The sequence below is a fragment of the Chlorocebus sabaeus genome, chromosome 26 (assembly GCF_047675955.1).
Source record: "Chlorocebus sabaeus isolate Y175 chromosome 26, mChlSab1.0.hap1, whole genome shotgun sequence".
Classification (NCBI taxonomy): Eukaryota; Metazoa; Chordata; class Mammalia; order Primates; family Cercopithecidae; genus Chlorocebus; species Chlorocebus sabaeus.
The window spans coordinates 27,234,284-27,254,056 of NC_132929.1; the positions used below are offsets into that span (position 1 = coordinate 27,234,284).

The following is a 19,773-nucleotide window of genomic DNA, read 5'->3' on the forward strand; positions in this document are numbered from 1 at the left end:
TCGCATAATGTAATATTTTTAAATGTGCAAGCATAATCCAAAATTACTTATATAAAGAACTAAGAAAATCTCAACTTGCAAGATAAAAGACAACAAGACACAGATGTTGAAATCAACTGACAAAGATGTTAAAATGACTAGTAGAAAAATGTTTAAAGAAGTATGGGCACTCCCAAATCAGTAACATAGGTTTCCATCTTAATCAATTAGAAAAAGAAGAGCAAAACAATTCCAAATCACATAGAAGGCAGGAAACAATAAAAAAGCAGAAATCAATGACATAACAGAAAAACAAGAGTGAATATGAATGAAATCAAAAGAGCAATATAACATAAAAACTTCAGCAAGATAAGCAAAGAGAAAAGACACAAATTACCAATATCAAGAATAAAAGAGGGGTATCAGTACTAACCCTGCACATATTAAAAGTATAATAATGAAATGCCACAAACAACTCTATATGCAAATCTATAAAAATGAAACAGATGAAATAGACTAATTCCTCTAAAACCAAAAACAGTATAAACACACCCAAGCTGAAATACATTACTAGGATAGTCCTTTAACTAGTAAATAAATTAAATGTATAGTTAAAATCCTTCCAAAAAAGGAAACTCCAGGCCCAGATTGTTTCACTGGTAAATTCTACTAACATTTAAAGAAGAAATAACACCTATTCTACATAATCCTGACAGAAAGTAGAAGAGGACAAAATACTTCCAAACTCATGAAGCTAGTATTACAATGATACCAAAACCAGACAAAATCAGTACAAGAGAAAAAACCATAATAATAAATATTCTTAATGAACACAGATGTAAAAACACTCAATAAAATCTTAGCAAATCAAATCCAGCCACAAATAAAAACAGTAATATTCCATAACAAAGTGGGGCTTGTACTGGTACTACAAGACTGATTCAATTTTCTTTTTTTTTTTTTTTTTTTTGAGACAGAGTCTCGCTCTGTCCCCCAGGTTGGAGTGCAGTGGCACGATCTCAGCTCACTACAAGCTCCGCCTCCCGGGTTCACGCCATTCTCCTGCCTCAGCCTCCCGAGTAGCTGGGACTACAGGCGCCCGCCACCTCGCCCGGCTAGTTTTTTGTGTTTTTTTTAGTAGAGACGGGGTTTCACCGTGTTAGCCAGGATGGTCTCGATCTCCTGACCTCGTGATCCGCCCGTCTCGGCCTCCCAAAGTGCTGGGATTACAGGCTTGAGCCACCGCGCCCGGCAAGACTGATTCAATTTTCAAAACTCAATCATGGCAATCCACACATTAATAATTCAAAGAAAAAATACATAACCATATTAATGCATACAGAAAAAGCACTTGACAATATTCAAGATTCCTTTATGATAAAAACTTTCAGCAAACAAGGAATAAAAAAGAATCTTCTCAGCCTTATAAAGGGCATCTATTAAAAAAAAAAAACCTAGTAGTGCAATAAGGCAAAAAAAAAAAAAAAAAAAAGAACACATAGATTGGAAAGGAAGAATTCAAACGGTCTAATTTGCAGCTACTGTGGACAGCTACACTGAAAATCCCAAGAGATTTATAAAAAAGAAAAATAAAACCTACTGCTAATAAGGTCACAGGATACAAAATCAACAGACATGAATGACTGGAAACAACTGGAAAATAAAATGTTTAAAAAGATAACATTTTAATATAGCTCTGAAAAATGAAATACTGCTAACAAAACATGTATCAGATCTATATGTGTAAACACTGATGAAAAGTCAAAGATCTAAATAAGTACAGACATACGTTCATAATTGGAAGACTCAAAGATGTCACTTCTCCACAAACTGATCTACAGATTTAAAAGAAAGGCAATCAAGTTCGTTCCCAGCAGGATTTTTTTTGTAGCTATAGACAAACTGATCCCAAAATTTAAATGGAAAGATAAAGGAACTAGAATAACTAAAACAATTGTTAAAAAAAAAAAAAAAAAAAAAAGAGAAGAAAGTTGCAAGAATCACACTACCCAATTATAAGACTTATCACAAAGTCAGTAATCAAGACAGTGGTGTTGTGGCAAAAGGATAGAGACATAGACCAGTGCAACAGAACCCAGACTATAGAAATAGACCCACAAAAATATAGCCAACTGATTTTTCACAAAGGTACAAAGGCAAATTCAATGGAGAAAGGGCAGTTTTTCAACAAATGGTATTGGAACAACTGGACGTTCATATACCAAAAAAAAAAAATCTAATCTGATATTTTACACAAAAATTAACTCAAAATGAATCATAGGATCTAAATTTAAAACACAAAAAGCTTCATGAAATATACAAAAAACATCTTAGCATGATACCAAAACCAGACAAAAACAGTACAAGTGGGGAAAAAAACATATAGATTAATAGTCTTTTTTTTTTTTAAACAGTCTCACTCTGTCACTCAGGCTAGAGTACAGTGGCATCATCTCAGCTCATTGCAACCTCCACCTCCTGGGTTCAAGTGATTCTAGTGCCACAACCTCCCAAGTAGCTGGGACTACAGGCGTGTGCCACCATGCCCGGTTAAATTTTGTATTTTTAGTAGAGATAGGATTTCACTGTGTTGGCCAGGCTGGTCTCGAACTCCTGACTTCAAGTGATCTGCCTGCTTCGGCCTTCCAAACTGCTGGGATTATAAGGCATAAGCTACCTGGCCCGGCCCATACAGATTAATATTCTTAATGAACATAGATTTAAAAACACTCAAAGAGCTAAATAAAAAAAAATACTGTGCGAAATTAGTGGGCCAAAATCTAAGAGAAAAGGAAAACATAAGGCTGTGCTCAGCACTGAATGCCAATTTGTCCTAACAGCATTGCTAATCTAAAAGAGTGAGGGTAAAACTGAACTGCATTTTGATGGTCTCTTGGATCTAGAGGAACAAAAATGAAAGTGCTCCATCTGACAAAAGATGAGACTCCAATAAACTACCCAACACTTTGAACTGAAATCTTGAAGATTAATCCACATAACATGAGAGACTTAAACCAACACTTACAGAGATTTTGTGTGTGTGTGTGTGTGTGTGTGTGTATGTGTGTGGGTGTGGGTGTGAGATGGAGTTTTGCTCTTGTTATCCAGGATGGAGTACAGTGGAGCAATCTCAGCTCACTGCAACCTCTGCCTCCCAGGTTCAAGCGATTCTTCTGCCTCAGCCTCCCGAGTAGCTGGGACGACAGGCATGCACCACTATGCCCAGCTAATTTTGTATTTTTAGTAGAGATGGGGTTTCACCAGTTGGCCAGGCTGGTCTCCAACTCCTGAACTCAGGTAATCCACCCATCACAGCCTCCCAAAGTGCTGGGATTAAAGGTGTGAGCCACGGCGCCCAGCCACTTGTAGAGATTCGCACCTGTCTTTGTATCACTTGGATGGTTTAGAAAATTTCAAGCCTTGGGCTTGAATTAATGTCATCCCTAACCAGTAAAATCCCCAAGACATGTCACCTAATTAAATTAAAATTCCCTTTTGGGTAAGATACCACCAACTTGGGTCTTAGGTTATTTCTAAAAGTCATTTTTCAAATACACATAGTCAACAATATCTATCACACAAGGAAAGAAGACCTCATGAAAGAACCAGTATAACCCAAAACTAAGAATTTAAGGATGGCTTTAACAGAAAATTAGACATGGTTGAATATATGATTTGCAAATTGATTAGAAAAAAAAATCTAGAATGTTGCACAAAAGGATAAAAAGATAGAAAACATGGGGCCAGGCGCGGTGGCTCATGCCTGTAATCCCAGCCCTATGGGAGGCAGAGGCAGGCAGATCAGCTGCGGTCAGAGATCGAGACCAGCCTGGCCAACATGGGGAAACCCTGTCCCTACTAAAAATACAAAAATTAGCCGGGCATGGTGATGGATGCCTCTAATCCCAGCTACTCAGGAAGTTGAGGCAAGAGAATCACTTGAACCTGGGAGGTGGAGGTTGCAGTAAGCTGAGACAATTCCACTGCACTCCTGGGTAATGGAGTCACTCTGGGCAACAGAGCGAGACTCTGCCTCAAAAAAATAAAAATAAAAAGATAGAAAACATGGCAAAAACTATTAGACATAGAAATAAAGTCAGAAAGTCTAAAACATATTTATTTGTTTTATAAGGTCAGTCAGGGCAGAGGCAATATTTGAAGAAATAACAGGTGAAATTTTTCAATAAATGATAAAAGATGTTAATGTACAGATTTGAAAACGCCCAAGCAGATTTTTTAAATGTATACACAGACAAAACATAGCAAAACTTCAGAAACACAAAGGAAAATATCTCAAAGGCAGCTAAGAGAAAAAAATACAACTTTCAAAGAACCAACAGTAAATTAGCAGTTTACATCTCAACAGAAACAGTAGAGGCCAGAAGACTATAATCCTCAAGGTGCTGAAAGGAAAACACTGCCATGCTCTATCTACCTGTCTAACTGCTAAAAGACAGCAAAACGGCCTTTCAAGAATGAAACAAAATAGGCTGGGCTCCCACCTGTAATCCCAGCACTTTTGGAGGCTGAGGTGGGCAGATTGCTTGAGGTCAGGAGTTCAAAACCAGCCTGGCCAACATGGTGAAACCATTCTCTCCTAAAAATACAAAAATCAGCCAGACGTGGTGGTGTGCACCTGTAATGCCAGCTACTTGGGAGGCTGAGGCAGGAGAACCATGTGAACCCAGCAGGCGGAGGTTGCAGCGAGCCAAGATCATGCCACTACGCTCCAGCCTGGGCAACAGAGCAAGACTCAGTCTCAAAAAAAAAAAAAAAAAAAAAAAGAATGAAACAAAATAAAAACAGAACTACCATTCAACCCATCAATCCCATTACTGGGTATATGCCCAAAGGAATATAAATTGTTGCACCATGAAGACACACGCATGCATATGTCCACTGCAGCACTATTCACAATTGCAAAGACAGGGAATCAACCTAGATGCTCATCAATAGTAGACTCGATAAAGAAAATGTGGTACACATATGCCATGAAATACTATGCAGTCATAAAAAAATGAGATCATGTCCTTTGCAACAACATGGATGTAGTTGGAGGCCATTATTCTAAGTAAACTAAGGCAGAAACAGAAAACCAAATACCACATATTCTCATTTATAAGTGGAAGCTAAACACTGAGTACACATGGACACAAAGAAGGGAACAACAGACACCAGGGCCTACTGAAGAGTGGAGGGAGGGAAGAGGGAGAGGATCAAAAAACTACCTATCAGGAACTATACTTATTACCTGGGTGACAAAATAATCTGCACACCAAACCAAGCAACACACAACTTACCTGTATAACAAACCTGCACACGTACCCCTGAAACTAAAAGTTTTAAAAAGAATGAAAAAAAGGCTTTTTTAGACAAACAAAAGACAACATTACAACACCAACAGATTCACACCAAAGGAAATTCTAATGGAGATTCTCCAGGAAGAAGGAAAATGATCTCAAATGGAATGTCAGAGAAGGAAGAACCGAAGAGCAAAGTAACATATGGGTAAATCTAAATAAGCATTGACTGTGTAAAATAATAATGTCTTCCAGGGTTATAAAAATAGGCTTACCATAGAAGGGCATATTATAAGCAGGAAGGGAATTAAAAAGCAGTACAAAAGGTTCTTGAATTGTCTAGAAGGAATGTAAACCCTCATAAGGCTTCAATAAGAGAAATAAGAATGCATGTTGTAATTTCTAGAGTAACTAGCAAAAGAATGAAAACAGAATATGGAGTTTTAGGACTATAGGGGAAAAAACTGAATGAAAAAGAAAATTCATTTCAAAAGACACAAGAAAGGAGAAAAAGGGGAGCAAAGAACAAAAGGAACAAACAAAAAGCACATAGTAAGATTGCAAATTTAAACACAAACATGCCAGTAATTGCATCAAGCATAAATGAACTGAAAGTTCTAGTTAACACAGAAATTGTCAGGCTGTATTTTTTAAAATCCAACTATGTTTTATGGTCATGTGCCACATTAACATTCCAGTCTACAACGGACCAGGTCTACAATGGACCACACATATGAGGGTGGTCCCATAAGATTATGTTGCCATATTTTCACTGTACCTTTTCTACATTTAGATATGTTTAGATACACAAATACCACTGTGTTACAACTGGCTACATTATTCAGTACAGCAACAGGCTATACAGCTTTGTAACCTGGGAGCAACAGGCTATGCCATATAGCCTAGGTATGTTCTAGGATATACTAGCTAGGTTTGTGGCCAGGTGTGGTGGCTCACACTGTAATCCTGCACTTTGGGAGGCCAAGGAGGATGGATCACCTGAGGTCAGGAGTTCGAGACCAGCCTGGCCAACATGGTGAAACCCCACATCTACTAAAAATACAAAAATTAGCCAGGCGTGATGGCACATGCCTGTAACTCCAGCTACTTGGGAGGCTGAGGCAGGAAAATCACTTGAACCCGGGAGATGGAGGTTTCAGTGAGCAGAGATTGCGCCACTGCACTCCAGCCTGGGAGACAAGAGTGAAACTCGGTCTTAAAAAAAAAAAAAAAAAAAAAAAAAAACCATCTAGGTTGGTGTAAGTACACTTTATGATATTTGCACAATGATGAAACTGCCTAGCAATATATTGAATGCATCTCCATTGTTAATCAATGCATCACTGTATTTGGAAGAAAGATCTGAAACATAACTATGCAGAAAAGTTGAAAGTAAAAGGATAGACTGTACAAATGCCAACCAACGGAAGCTAATAAAACTATATTAATGCCAGAGAAAGTACACTGCAGAAAGCACTGTCAGAAATCAAAAAGGGTTACTTCCTCATGATCAGCAGATCAATTCACCAAGAAGATGTAATAATTTTAAACTTGTAAGCACAGATAAACAAAATTAACAAAACTACAAGACAGGAATAAATGCATATTTATAGTAGATTTTAACACATCTCTCGGCAAAATGAATAAGCAGACAGAAAAGTGGTAACGTTTTAGGAGATTTAAACAACATGATGAACAAGCTTGACCTAAAATATATAAAACTCTGTCCAACAATTGAAGAGGACACATTTTCTTTAAGCACATATGAAACACTTATAAACGCCGGGTGCGGTGGCTCACGCCTGTAATCCCAACACTTTGGGAGGCTGAGGCAGGTGCATCATGAGGTCAGGAGATTGAGACCACCCTGGCTAACACGGTGAAACCCCATCTCTACTAAAAATACAAAAAATTAGCCGGGCATGGTGGCGTGTGACTGTAGTCCCAGCTACTGGGGAGGCTGAGGCAGGAGAATGGTCTCCGGGAGGCGGAGCTTGCAGTGAGCCGAGATCGCGCCACTGCACTTCAGCCTGGGCGAGACAGCGAAGCTCCGTCTCAAAAAAAAAAAAAAAAAAAAAAAAAAACTTATAAAAACTGACCAACTGAAATTTCAATAAACTTAAAAAGATTGTAAGTACACACTGCATGCCATTTGCACACAATACAGCTACGCTAGAAATTAGTAAGCATATTTGTAACTTTAAAAGTACCAGATATTCAGAAATTTACTTCCAAATTACTTATGAGTTCATGGTTTTAAAAACAGCTTTATAGAATGCAGAGAATGCAGATCTTGGAGGAAAACTTACATTCTAAATTCATCTATTAGGGAGAAAGACAAAAATGAGCTAAGCATTTAGCTCAACAAGGTAGGGGAAAAACAGCAAAATTAATCAATACAGAAGAAAGGAAATAATAAATTAAGAAAAACATTAATAAAATAGAAAATAAGTATATAACAGAGAGAAATGGTAAAGCTAAAGTGGGTTCTTTAAAAAAGATTAATAAAGTTGATAAACCTCTGTTGAAGAAAAAGGGAGAGGCACAAATATCCAATGGCAGTAATGAGAAAAGCAGCAACAGAAATGCTGCAAACCTAAGAAGGTATTCAAAGGCTGCTGTGAACAACTTTATACTCATAAATTTGAAAACCTACACAAAATAGAATAAATTATTAGAAAAATAACTATCCAAAAATCATTCAACAAAAAAAATTACAGGTAAACATTCTCAAATCAGTAATAACACGAGGTTCCTCCATGAGGCCTCAGTCCAACTTACCAAAATGTTAAGTGGGGTTATCTCTGGGTTGTGCCATTATAAATTATTTTCTCTTTCTTCAGGATTTTTCAAATTATCTGCAAGGGCATGTGTTACTTTTTACATTTTGCTGCGGTGGGGGGAAGAGAACTAGGAGCTTTGGGTTCCAGTCTTAATTCTGCCACGGTACTAACTAGGTGGCCTTCATTAAATGATTTAATTTCTCAAGAGTATTAGTATCCTCATCTATGAAATTGAGAGGTGAAGCCAGCTGGACTTCCTGGGTCAAGTGGGGACTTGGAGAACTTTTCCATCTTACAAGAAGATTGTAAAATGCACCAATCAGTGCTCTGTAAAATGCACCAATCAGCAGGATCCTAAAAGTAGTCAATCACAGGGAGGACTGAAAAAAGGGCATTCTGATAGGACGGAAACCGAACGGGAAGGGACAAATAAGGAAATAAAAGCTGGCCACCCCAGCCAGCAGTGGCAACCCACTCAGGTCCCCTTCCACACTGTGGAAGCTCTGCCCTGTAGCTTTTCACAATAAACCTTGCTACCGCTCACTCTTTGGGTCTGTGCCATCTTTAAAAGCTGTAACACTCACTGCAAAGGTACGCAGCTCCATTCTTGAAGTCAGCGAGACCACGAACCCATCGGCAGGAACCAATTCCAGGCACAAAATGAAGATACTAAACTAGATTTAATTTGTAAAGCAGATTTGATTTCATGTACCAATTTAACATACAAGATAAATATTAATCTTACTACTTTCAAAAATTGTCTTGTTTTCTATATACCAACCACAGAGAGATAGCACTATTTAACACTGCCAGGAAGAACGGCTACAGTTCAATTATTCCATAGTCAAAATCGTCACGTTAGTACATGATCCCCAATTTAACTAATTTATAGCTAATAACAACATACACCAAGCCCTCTTGTACAACAGTACACTTTAATAGCTAGTTTATCTTGTATGTACAATGCCCAGGCACCAAAATATTTTTTGTATAAAGGATAACCAGTAAGTTGTACTAATTCTTCTGGGGACTGGAAACTTTCAGTTTTACTTTCTATATTTCAACGCTGTTGGAATTATAATTCTTTTACAATGCAGATATTACATTAATTTTTTAAACCAAAAAAATCTGAATTCTTTGTGGTTTTTATTTGCTTTTTGCTTTTAATGGTCAAACTGTGCTTTTAATTATATCTATATAAAATTTTCCAGCATAAAATTATCACAGCCATGTTTGAATGTCCCATTTGTCCATATTAGCATATTCTTTTTTCTTAACAGAATCTTGCTTCTGTCCACGAGTACTCCTTTGGTTGAGTTGAGATTACCACCAAGTAGGGCGGCCATCTCAATCATGTCTTTGTTAGGCTCCTCAATTTTCAATTCCAGGACCAGCTCAGCCGATTGTTAAAACGTGTTGTGGACTACACTGTGTGCCCCCAAACTTCACAGCTTGAAACTCTACCTACCAACGTGACTGTACTTAGAGGTAAGGCCTTTAAAGAGGTAATATAAGGTTAAATGAGGTCTTAAGGGTGGGGCCCTATAAGACTAGTGTCCCTAAGAGAAAAAGACACCACGAGTGCATGTGCACAGAGGAAAGGCCATATGAGGACACAGCAAGAAGGGGGCAATGTACAAGACAAGGAGAAAGTCCTCTAGAGAAACCAAATCTGCTGACACATAGATCTTGAACTTCCAAACTCCAGAACTGTGAGGAAAAAAAAATTCTGTTGTTTAAGCTACCCAGTCTGTGTTATTTTGTTATGGCAGCCCTAGCAGATTAATACAACATATTAAACTCCTAAAATACAGAATCTCTACACTTCAGGTATTTGTCAGGCTAACCTCTAATTCATTATATATTTAAGTCTTTCAAAAGTATCACTGAGGAAAATTTTAGAACAGCCTGTCAATTCCTCTTGATACATTAATATATATCCTTGGATTAATCCAGACCAGCACAGCTTTACACCTATATTGTATCAAAGCTCTCTGCCTTCATCCTATAAAATTGATTTTTCTAAATATGACTTAATGCCACTGACCTATATCAAGAAGTATTATAAAAAATAGCCTTATAAAAAGATCAGTTTTTATTGTAAGAATGTGTGTATTACACTAAGTATCCTTTCCACTTATTAATTTATTGAGTACTTTTTTGTACCACCTTCTGTTTCAGGTGCTAAAGAGACAGCAATAAAGGGCATTGCAGGCACTCAGGTTTTTACTCTGAGTGGAAAAAGAAAAAGCCACGTAAAAGTTTGGAAGAAGGGACTAAAAAGATTTTATTTGTATTTTAACAGGAGCATTCTAGCTACTATGTTGAAAATAAACTGAAGGAGGATAGACTAGAGGCAGAAAAGGCAGGAAGACCATTTAGGATTCAACTGCCATAATCCAGGGGAAAAAATGATGCTGTCTTGCACCAAGGTGGCAGCAGTAGAGATGGTAAGTAGTAGTCAGATTCTGGATGCATTTTGAAGGTATAACCAATAGAATTTGCCAACATTAGATACAGGACATAAATGGAAGAGAAAAGGTAGACTACAAGGAAACTAAAAAAAAGTGGAGTTGCCATTTATTGATTTAGGGAAGACTGGAAGAGGAAAATGTGATAGCTATTAGACCTTCAAGGAGGAGATGTCAAAGAAACAGCTGAGTATACAAATCTGGAATCAGGCTGACAAGAAGCAATTAAGCATAGTAGGAGAAAACTAAGAAGGCTAAATGAAGAAAGTGTTTCAGTAGAGCAGAAAAAGCATTTTTATAAGAGAGAAGGGAGAAACTGCTAGAATCATGCACTTAAGTAGGAAAGAGAGATGCGAACCATAAGGTACAAATCAGGGTTTCTCACAACTTTCAGTACTACTGACATTTTGGGCTGGGTAACTCTTCATTGTGGAGGGCTATCCTGTGCACTGTAGGACGTTTTATCAAAATCTCTGGCCTCTCCTCACTAGATGGCAGTACCAATTCCCCATCTCCAGTTACAGCAATCAGAAATGTCTGCAGACACTGCCAAATGTCTCCTGGGGTACAAAATCACACCCAATTTAGAACATAAATGGAGGAAGTGGCCTTTGCTGAAAACACTGGTTATTCATCCACATAAAAGGAATGATGGGAGTTATTATGGGAAAGGTACATGATGATAATATGATTACCTCCTGCTGATCAGATCCTCTTAAGTGTGGATGCACTCAAGGCCAGAGATGATATGAAGAAGTTGCTGGCACAAAACCAAAATCATTACTCGTAAGAAAATGTATGCAATTTTGTTTTTGAACTACAGCTAACATATGAGCTACATATATCTGTGAAATGAGTCTAAGCCAGAATTTTTATGAGTTTTTTGTGTCCATCTATGCTCACTTGCAAAACGCACTTACGACTTTTTGAGTTTCTCCTAAAATCACAAGAAAACTCTACTGATTTAGTATGAACCAATGGGTTTCTCCTAAAATCACAGAAATAAAACAACAATTTAGTCTGAATTAAATTAAATGTTATTACTCCCAAGAAGACTGTTTTTAGAAGAAAATGGACCGAAAGGAACGTCTCTCCAATGATAATCTATCTAAAAGGGTATTATGTATTCCCTTAAAATCACTCCCACCATATTACCATGTACAATATTTAGAGGGGCCCAACTCTATTTTCTGTATCTGAAAGAGATAAGATAGGCCGGGCGCGGTGGCTCACGCCTGTAATCCCAGCACTTTGGGAGTCCAAGGTGGGCAGATCACGAGGTCAGGAGATAGAGACCATCCTGGCTAACATGGTGAAACCCCACCTCTACTAAAAATACAAAAAATTAGCCGGGCGTGGTGGCGGGCACCTGTAGTCCCAGCTACTCAGGAGGCTGAGGCAAGAGAATGGCGTGAACCCGGGAGGCGGAGCTCGTAGTGAGCTGAGATTGTGCCACTGCACTCCCGCATGGGCAACAGAGCGAGACTCTGTCTCAAAAAAAAAAAAAAAAAAAGAGATAAGATAACCATTACATTTTTTAGGTGTTCAGGACTAGGGGTAGACAGCATTAAAGGAAGCCTCAGGAATCATGAAATGAGAAGATTTGAGAATAAAACTTGCAGGCAAACAAAAAAAAAAAAAAGAAATTTAAGAAAACAAAAACCCACACACAAAAAAATAAGAAGTGCAGGCAACTGGTTTCATATTTACATCAAGTTCCAGGATTACATGATCATCTCTTTGAACTACCAGAGATTTGACTCATTGCAGGATAACATTTCCAAAACCTAGATCTTACACCGAAAAGAACAAAATTGTTCAAAAGGTTATGTTTTAAAATGGTATCTACAGCTACATTTACGAAATCACAATTGAACGTTTAAGAAAAGAGCTGTATGCTGCCTAAACACAAGTGAAAAGCATCATAGCTTACTCTTTAAGAGAGAGTGAATACAGTCATGCCACCTTTGTTAAATTGTACTTGGTCCCTCAATACCAAGTGACATCATGGATCAGGGTTTCAGAGCACTAATATAATGCAAAAGGATTCTACAAACTCGAAAAGATTGAAAACCCTAAAACTTCTACTAAAATATTTGGCTTCCAAATTCGTTTTTAAAAATTACTGACAAATGGCTGGGTACAGTGGCTCACGCCTGTAATCCCAACATCTTGGGAGGCTAAGGCAGGAGGTTCACTCGAGGTTAAGAGTTCAAGACAGCCTGGCCAACATGGTGAAATCCCATCTCTACTAAAAATACTAAAATTAGCCTGGCATGGTGGCACGCGCCTGTAATCCCAGTTACTCAGAAGGCCGAGGCAGGAGAATCGCTTGAATCTAGGAGACAGAGGTTGTGGTGAGCAGAGACTGTGCCACTGAACTCCAGCCTGGGTGACAGAGTGAGACTCCATCTCAAAAAATAATAATAAAAATAAAAAACTGACAAGCTAGAGAAGTCTGACTAAATCTGAATTTCAGATATTCTATATTACTATCCCATTTTAAATACTGCCTTGCTTTCATAGAAGGAAATTAAATTGGTCAGGCATGACTTGTTTTTCCACTGTGCCATTATGGTTGTTACCAACATCCTGTGCTCTTTCAGATAATTAAATACTGAGACTCTGATTTGTTCTAAAAATTTACTGAGATCCAAGTTAAGATAATCAGATTATAATTTCTAAAGTAGTCTTTTAAATCCCCCAAATCCTAAGAACAGAAACTAAAAGAATAAAGGCACTGCATGGGAAAAGGAAAGCTGCGAAAGAAGAACCTAAACACTATCACACTGGCCCCATCTCCCACCCAATACTGTACTATGGCAGTCACAGGCAATTATTATCTGTCGGGTGCCAAGGACCAAAACCTAATCAAGAGGCTCCTCCTCACAGGCAATTATTATCTGTCAGGTGCCAAGGACCAAAACCTAATCAAGAGGATCCTCCTCAGCTGTAAGCCCAAAGACTCATTCCTAGACCCACTACTTCATAAATGCTCTGAATGGCCTATCTACTGAGCCAGAAAGGAGGTTAGACTCCCTGACTGTGAGGTCTGATCAAGTCTTGTAAATGCAAGTGAGAAGCAATACAAAATAAAGACTCCAGACCTACAACTTCAACACAACCACTTTATGTTTCTAGTCCATTTTCTCTTTTAGCCCCTGAAAATCTCTAGAGAAGTCCATATAATTGTCATTTGTGGTCTAAATACTTAAAGAATATCTTTAAGAACTTCTTTTACAGATCAAAGACCTAAACATGTTTAAGTGATTTAGATGACACCATACAAGTAGTTGGTCTCTGACATTCTATTTTTGGGGAAGACGTTATTCATAACCTTACCAGAGTTTCTCAGTAGTTGCTAGGAGTCTTCTTGCTACAAGCAGGAAGGCTAATTAACAAGCTACACAGGTATATAAGAACTTATATAACCCTATATTCACGTACTGGCTGACACGAAGCCCAAGCCCACAAGGTTTTAAATGTATCCATTTAAATAAACAAGAAGCTACACGCCAAGAACCAAAAGGCCAATTTCTCTTAGAAATCAAGTCCATTCTAAATTCTTGACTTCTGTCTTTCCCTTTCCTCTCAGCACAGGTTGACACATTAATAACCAGCCAGTACAGAAGCATGTTTCTAACCAACTCCTTGATTCCCCTGGCCAAAAGTTATCTCTTAGTCTTCCTGAATTCCCACTTAAATGCTGGTAATATTGCACAGCTGGCCTACTGTGGTTATTAGGTACATGTCTTTTACTCTCCTATTAGATTACCAGGATCCCACACTTCTTCAGTAAACTCCCTGAAATCAAGACTATGTCTTGTAATTTTTTTTTTTTAATACCCACAAAGCTTAGCACACCTATGTGTTCGACATTTGCTAAATGTATAAACTGGTTGATTATTTTTAAGGTTTAGTGTTGCCATAACTCTAGGACTGAAATGTATTCTACAATAGAGTTAAGACATATCTAAATGCCATAAAAGAGGTTATACAACATTATCTTCTAATTTTTAAATCAATGGTTTTCCATGTATTTCCAACCTTTTGTTGGTACTTTAATTTAAAAAAAAATCTAATGTCAGAATACCAGGTATATTTTCCTGAAAAGCTACAGGTAATGTTTGAAAATTATATTTTTTCAACATTCTAAGAGTGTCTATTATTTAATGAAGAAGTCCTGTGGTTAAAAAGTAACTTTTGCAAAGACAACAGTCACTCAATAATTTATCCTTCGTATTATGCCATTCCTTTGCTTCTGTTGTTCTTATCTTTCCAAACCTTAATCTTCCATAAAACCTCTTCTTGTTTTCCCAACTACAATCTCTTCCATCTGCCTTATGTTATAATTATACAAATCATTTTAATCTCTGCCAGTATATTATAAATGCCGTAAGAGTGCAAATGACTTACTAATTTTTGTAAACGTTCATCAATGTGTTGAAATCATGTCAGACTAGAATAATAGTCACTGCCCATATCTGAAAATAGTCTGCAAACCTTAAGGCCAAATGAATTTTTAATTTGAAAATCATCATGTATGATCATTATTTCAATTAATATTTTAATATGTGCAGTAAAGTTTAAAAATAGCCAAAGACTATCTTTCAGAAAAGTAGTAACATAAATAATGAGAAATTTACAGTATCTGTTGCATAAACTCTCAAAACATTCACTGAAGGGTAGTTAGAAATGTTTTAAAGGCAAAATAAAGTATAATAAAGCACATACACAGGACAAGATCATCTCTTTGAACTACCAGAGATTTGACTCATTGCAGGATAACGTTTCCAAAACCTAGATCTTACACTGAAAAGAACAAAATTGTTCAAAAGGTGATGTTTTAAAATGTGGTATCTACAGCTACATTTACGAAATCACAATTGAATGTTTAAGAAAACAGCTGTATGCTGCCTAAACACAAGTGAAAAGCATCACAGCTTACATGATACCACTAAAACCACAGACATCAGCTGAGATTGTCTACTACAGACTGCACTACCATGTCAATATTGCACAAACTGGGACATCATGACATCAAGCAGTCATCCACAGCCAACCAATCACGCCACCCACCATGCACAGGAAAATATGTAACACACCATTTCTTTCAATTATTACAATGTTATAAACTCAAAATCCTTTTAGAACAATTCTGTTCTTCAAAGATGTATCAATTTTAGATTCTGAAATAAAGTATGTATTGTATTTTGAAAAGGTTCTCAGGTTACCATGAAACACAACATCAGCTAAGAATCATCAGTTAGTTGCAAGACAGTATTCTACACTATGTCTGGCTGGGAGGCCTTCCATCCATCCACTAACCCACCTACGCACCCACACGCCCTCTCCAAGGCAGGCACTCTGATATTAAGAAGGAAATACTACAAAGAAAAGCCCACATGATGAGAAGTCACAAGACCTTCATTCCAAGTCCTGGCTGGTCACCCTTTTAATCATCTGATCCAGAACTAAAGCTTCTTCATCTGATTGCTCTAAAATCAAGTGACATGCTCCATGAAGAGGAGCTTGCTTTTTCTTTTTACTATACAAATATAGGAATTCAGGTATTTGTTAGTTGATTGTACAGTGCTTGAAAGCAGCTTGTTTTTTTTTTTGTTTTTTTTTTTTTTTTTTTTTGCCAATCTGTTTTTCACAAAGCCCAAGAGGTCATCTCCAGTTCATGACAAAATTATAACTGGATCAGTACACTCAAAACTAAGGTATTAAAATGAGGTGGTGTGCAAAATGGGTTTGTATTTGCATTTGTCAAAAGACCAAAATAACAGTGTGACAGGCAGGCATCCTAAACCAGGTAAATTTTGAGTCGAATTTGGAAGACCAAAAGGACTGTCTTGTTGCAACATAAAAATGCAGGTTAGAGTAAGAAGATCAGTATGTAACAGAGGGGCCAAAGTGAGGAGTACATATAATTAAATATAAAGTCAAAGATGGAGAATATTTGACAAGTTTGTATTTCGTAACACAGCTATTAGAAACAACTACACATTCTTAAGCCAAGAGTGGTATGGTAAAATGATACTTGAAGAAAATTATCCTAGCAGCGGTGTGGAGGATGAAGAAGTTATCAGACATGAGTGTCAGAAAATTCAGTTTTGAAAGCTTTCATATTAATACAAATAAGACTGTAAAATAAGGTGGTGGTTAAGGATATGAAAAGGAGTAAATCTGGTAGAGAGTGCAGAGAGTCAACTAGACTTTGTGAAAGGTTGAATTAGGGAGGTGCAAAAAGATTTGAAAATGACTCTAAGCATCTGGTCACAAGTGGCCTACAGCATAACCACACCTGCGCAGCACTAACAGTTCTTACAAACAGGCTTTTCCAGGCTGCATCTGAACCCGTTTATTTAGTTCTACATACCAGACCTGCAGTGAGACAGCACTCCACTTCAGATGGAAACAGAAAACTACCACCACCATTCTAGCAGGAAAATACCTATAACCAAAGATTCCAGCTTTGTTTCTTGATGAAAGAGGCCCACTCGTCTAACCCTGAGGAAGTTCCTATCTGCACTACTGGGGAACAGGGAAATTTCTTCTCTCTATCCCCAAAAGATTCTCCACACACTTGAAGACCAAGCTCAGTTCTATATGGATCTTTTAAGTCACATGTACATAAAACACAGATGACACACCAGTGATAGTGATAGGCGTAACAATATAAAGCAGGCAAACCCTATTTTTAAAGGGCTCGTTCTAAACTGGAGCTAGGCCAAGTTGATTACACTAAAAAATTAAAGTGGCTAAAAAGCAATCTTCTGGGGTTAATGTATCACAAAACGTCAAAAAAATAAATTGTTCCAGAATGCACTGCTACATAATGATTCTGCAGTTTTGCTGAAGCTTTATTTTCTGCAGTTTTAAAAACACTGTTGGAAAGCAGACATCAGATCAAAGGGTTTTCCTTGTCTAAAAAGCATACCATTATGCTATTTCCAATTTTATCAAGAAGAACGGTTATCAATAACAAAATGTATTTAATAAAGGTCTGGCTGCCTACAGTTCCTTTTAAGGAAGACCACGTATAAATTTCATTCTTTAAAAAAGAACTCATATTAATCTGTGGGAGAATGTGAGTAAACAAAGCTCTAGGGCTTGGTTTGAACATTTCCATTTTCAAAAAGGACTGATGAGTCCAATCTCCTTGAGAAACATGTCTATTTCATCCAGCTTTTAAGGAGATTCTAAAACATTATGTATACATACACTTTTCTCAAACAAACAAGCACTGTCGTAAATTTTTCACATTGCCTTACTATATTAAAAAAAAAAAAAAAAAAAAAAAAAAAAGGCTACCTCACAGATTAAAGTGTTACCTAGGAGGGTTACCAAACTACGATCTCCTGATAAATGAGATAGCTCTCCAAGTCACTGTCACTCTAACCCTTCCATGCTAAATCTTTCGGCCGCAGAGGATGAATTTTTCTATCTTCTTGTTGGAATTAAGATCCTGCATTATCAGGAGATACACAGGGTTAGGCTTAAAGCCACAGACTCCAGCAGCTCCAAGCTGCCGTAACACAGCGGGCAGGGGGAGCCAAGGCGCAGCATCGCCTCCACGCTCCGAGACCAACACCAAGTCTCTTCGCCTCCACGCCGAGAGCAGGTGCGAAACGGACGCTATGGGGTTTCAGCGGCACCACCACCTTCCTCCACCGCAGACCCAAGGACCGCCCTAGGAGGAACCTTCCAGTCCAGCCACGTCGGGCCCGTTTGCTGGGGGTGGAGAGTGCGGTGGATTCCTAAGCCTTTCCCCTAAGGGGTGATTTCCTACACCAGACGCAGGACCCACGGTCCCACGGGGAACTAAACCCCAAGGCTGCAAAGGGGCCACGGGTGGGGCCCACCAACACCTCACAGCCTCCTGAGGAGGCGTGCGCCCTGGACAGGAGGTCCCTGCCCCCGCGTCTGGATCCTGGTATCTTCCCCTCGGGCTCCCGGCCGCCGCTCACCGTGAAGGGGACATCCCCGACGCTGCCCACGGAGTAGCAGTTGTCTCCAGGGTTGACAGCCCCAGTAAGGACCTGATGCAGATGCATCTCCGTAGCCCGGGCTGTACAGAATGCGCGAGAGGGGCGACGAGCCCCGCGCCCGGCCCTCCTCCGGCCGCGAGAACGGCTTCCCTCTGTGCCTCCCTCGGAAACCCGCCCCGCGGAGGCTCCGGCTTAACTCCTCGCCCCCCTTTCGCCTTCCCTCCGCCTCGTCCCTGCCATGGGGGAGCTCCTCGACCGCCGCCGCCGCCCGGGTCGCCGCTCAGCTGTGGAAATGCCCGGATGTTCCCACTGCCTGCTGCACCGGCGCACAAATGCGGGAGGAGGGCAAGGGTGCGTGTGAGGCGGGGGAGGGCACGAGGGGGAACGCGCGAGCTGGGAGCGTGCAGCAAGGGACGCTCCGCCCGAGGAAGCGGGCCGGCGCGCGCGCCCACCGCGGGGGAGCGACGGTCGACGGGAGGTAGAGCCCCCCTCCCGCGGCAAAGCTCTCAGTTCAGTCTTTTTCCCCACGCCCCGCGTTTGCGCGTGCGCGCGCCGCGCCGACCCTCGGTCCCGGGATTGCGCGCGCAGACGTGCGGGAGTTCCCTTGGAGCCTCCAGGGCTGCAGCCGCTGCAGACGGAGGACGGAGGACGGAGGACGGGGGCGGGGACGGGGACGGGGGCGGGGGCGGGGACGGGGGCGGAGTGGGGTGTAGGTCGCACGGGGCCACGCAGTAGTCGGACGCCGGGGACGAGCCACGAGCCTGTTTTGCTGTGTTGAATGAACCTAGTCCAGAATACAGTGTGCAGTGGTCAGTGCAGTTGACCTCAGAAGGACACCCGTCACCAGGAATTTCCACCTGCAGATATCTTAGATCTCTTCGGTCTTTTCGAAAGTGCAGTACATAAGATAATTTATTTTACATAAACAATTTAGGCATCTTGCAACTATTTAGAGAAGCCGTACTCCCCTGACAGCTAATTATTTTGCTCCCACTTTTTGTCACGGTTATTCTAGACAGCAAAAAGCCCCCTTAGAGACGGGTGACTCCTTTAGACTTTTTTTCATGGGTAATTTCATGAATTAGAAGAATCGCCTGATTTTCCATACTGTCTGATAAACGTTGAGTGGTTGATAACAAGGATCAGATCCCTGCAGCAGGCCAATTCATGGCAAATTTTTTAACCCATACTATGCTTAAGTCACAGGGTAAGGCAGCAGGGGACACCAGGACACAACTGTGTG

At 39.6% G+C, this 19,773-nt stretch overlaps 1 protein-coding gene across 5 annotated transcripts in view; it reads right to left on the reverse strand.

Annotated features, from left to right (window-relative positions):
- DMXL2 (Dmx like 2) overlaps positions 1 to 18,918 on the reverse strand; it is a 179,775-nt gene extending 160,857 nt beyond the window's left edge. For all 5 annotated transcript variants that reach the window (XM_008016606.3, XM_008016604.3, XM_008016605.3 and 2 more), the window contains exon 1: positions 18,510 to 18,918. In XM_008016606.3, coding sequence (XP_008014797.2) covers positions 18,510 to 18,596 — 87 coding nt within the window. In that variant the 5' untranslated portion in view covers positions 18,597 to 18,918. The remainder of the gene's footprint in view (positions 1 to 18,509) is intronic.
- Positions 18,919 to 19,773: the final 855 nt, after the last annotated feature.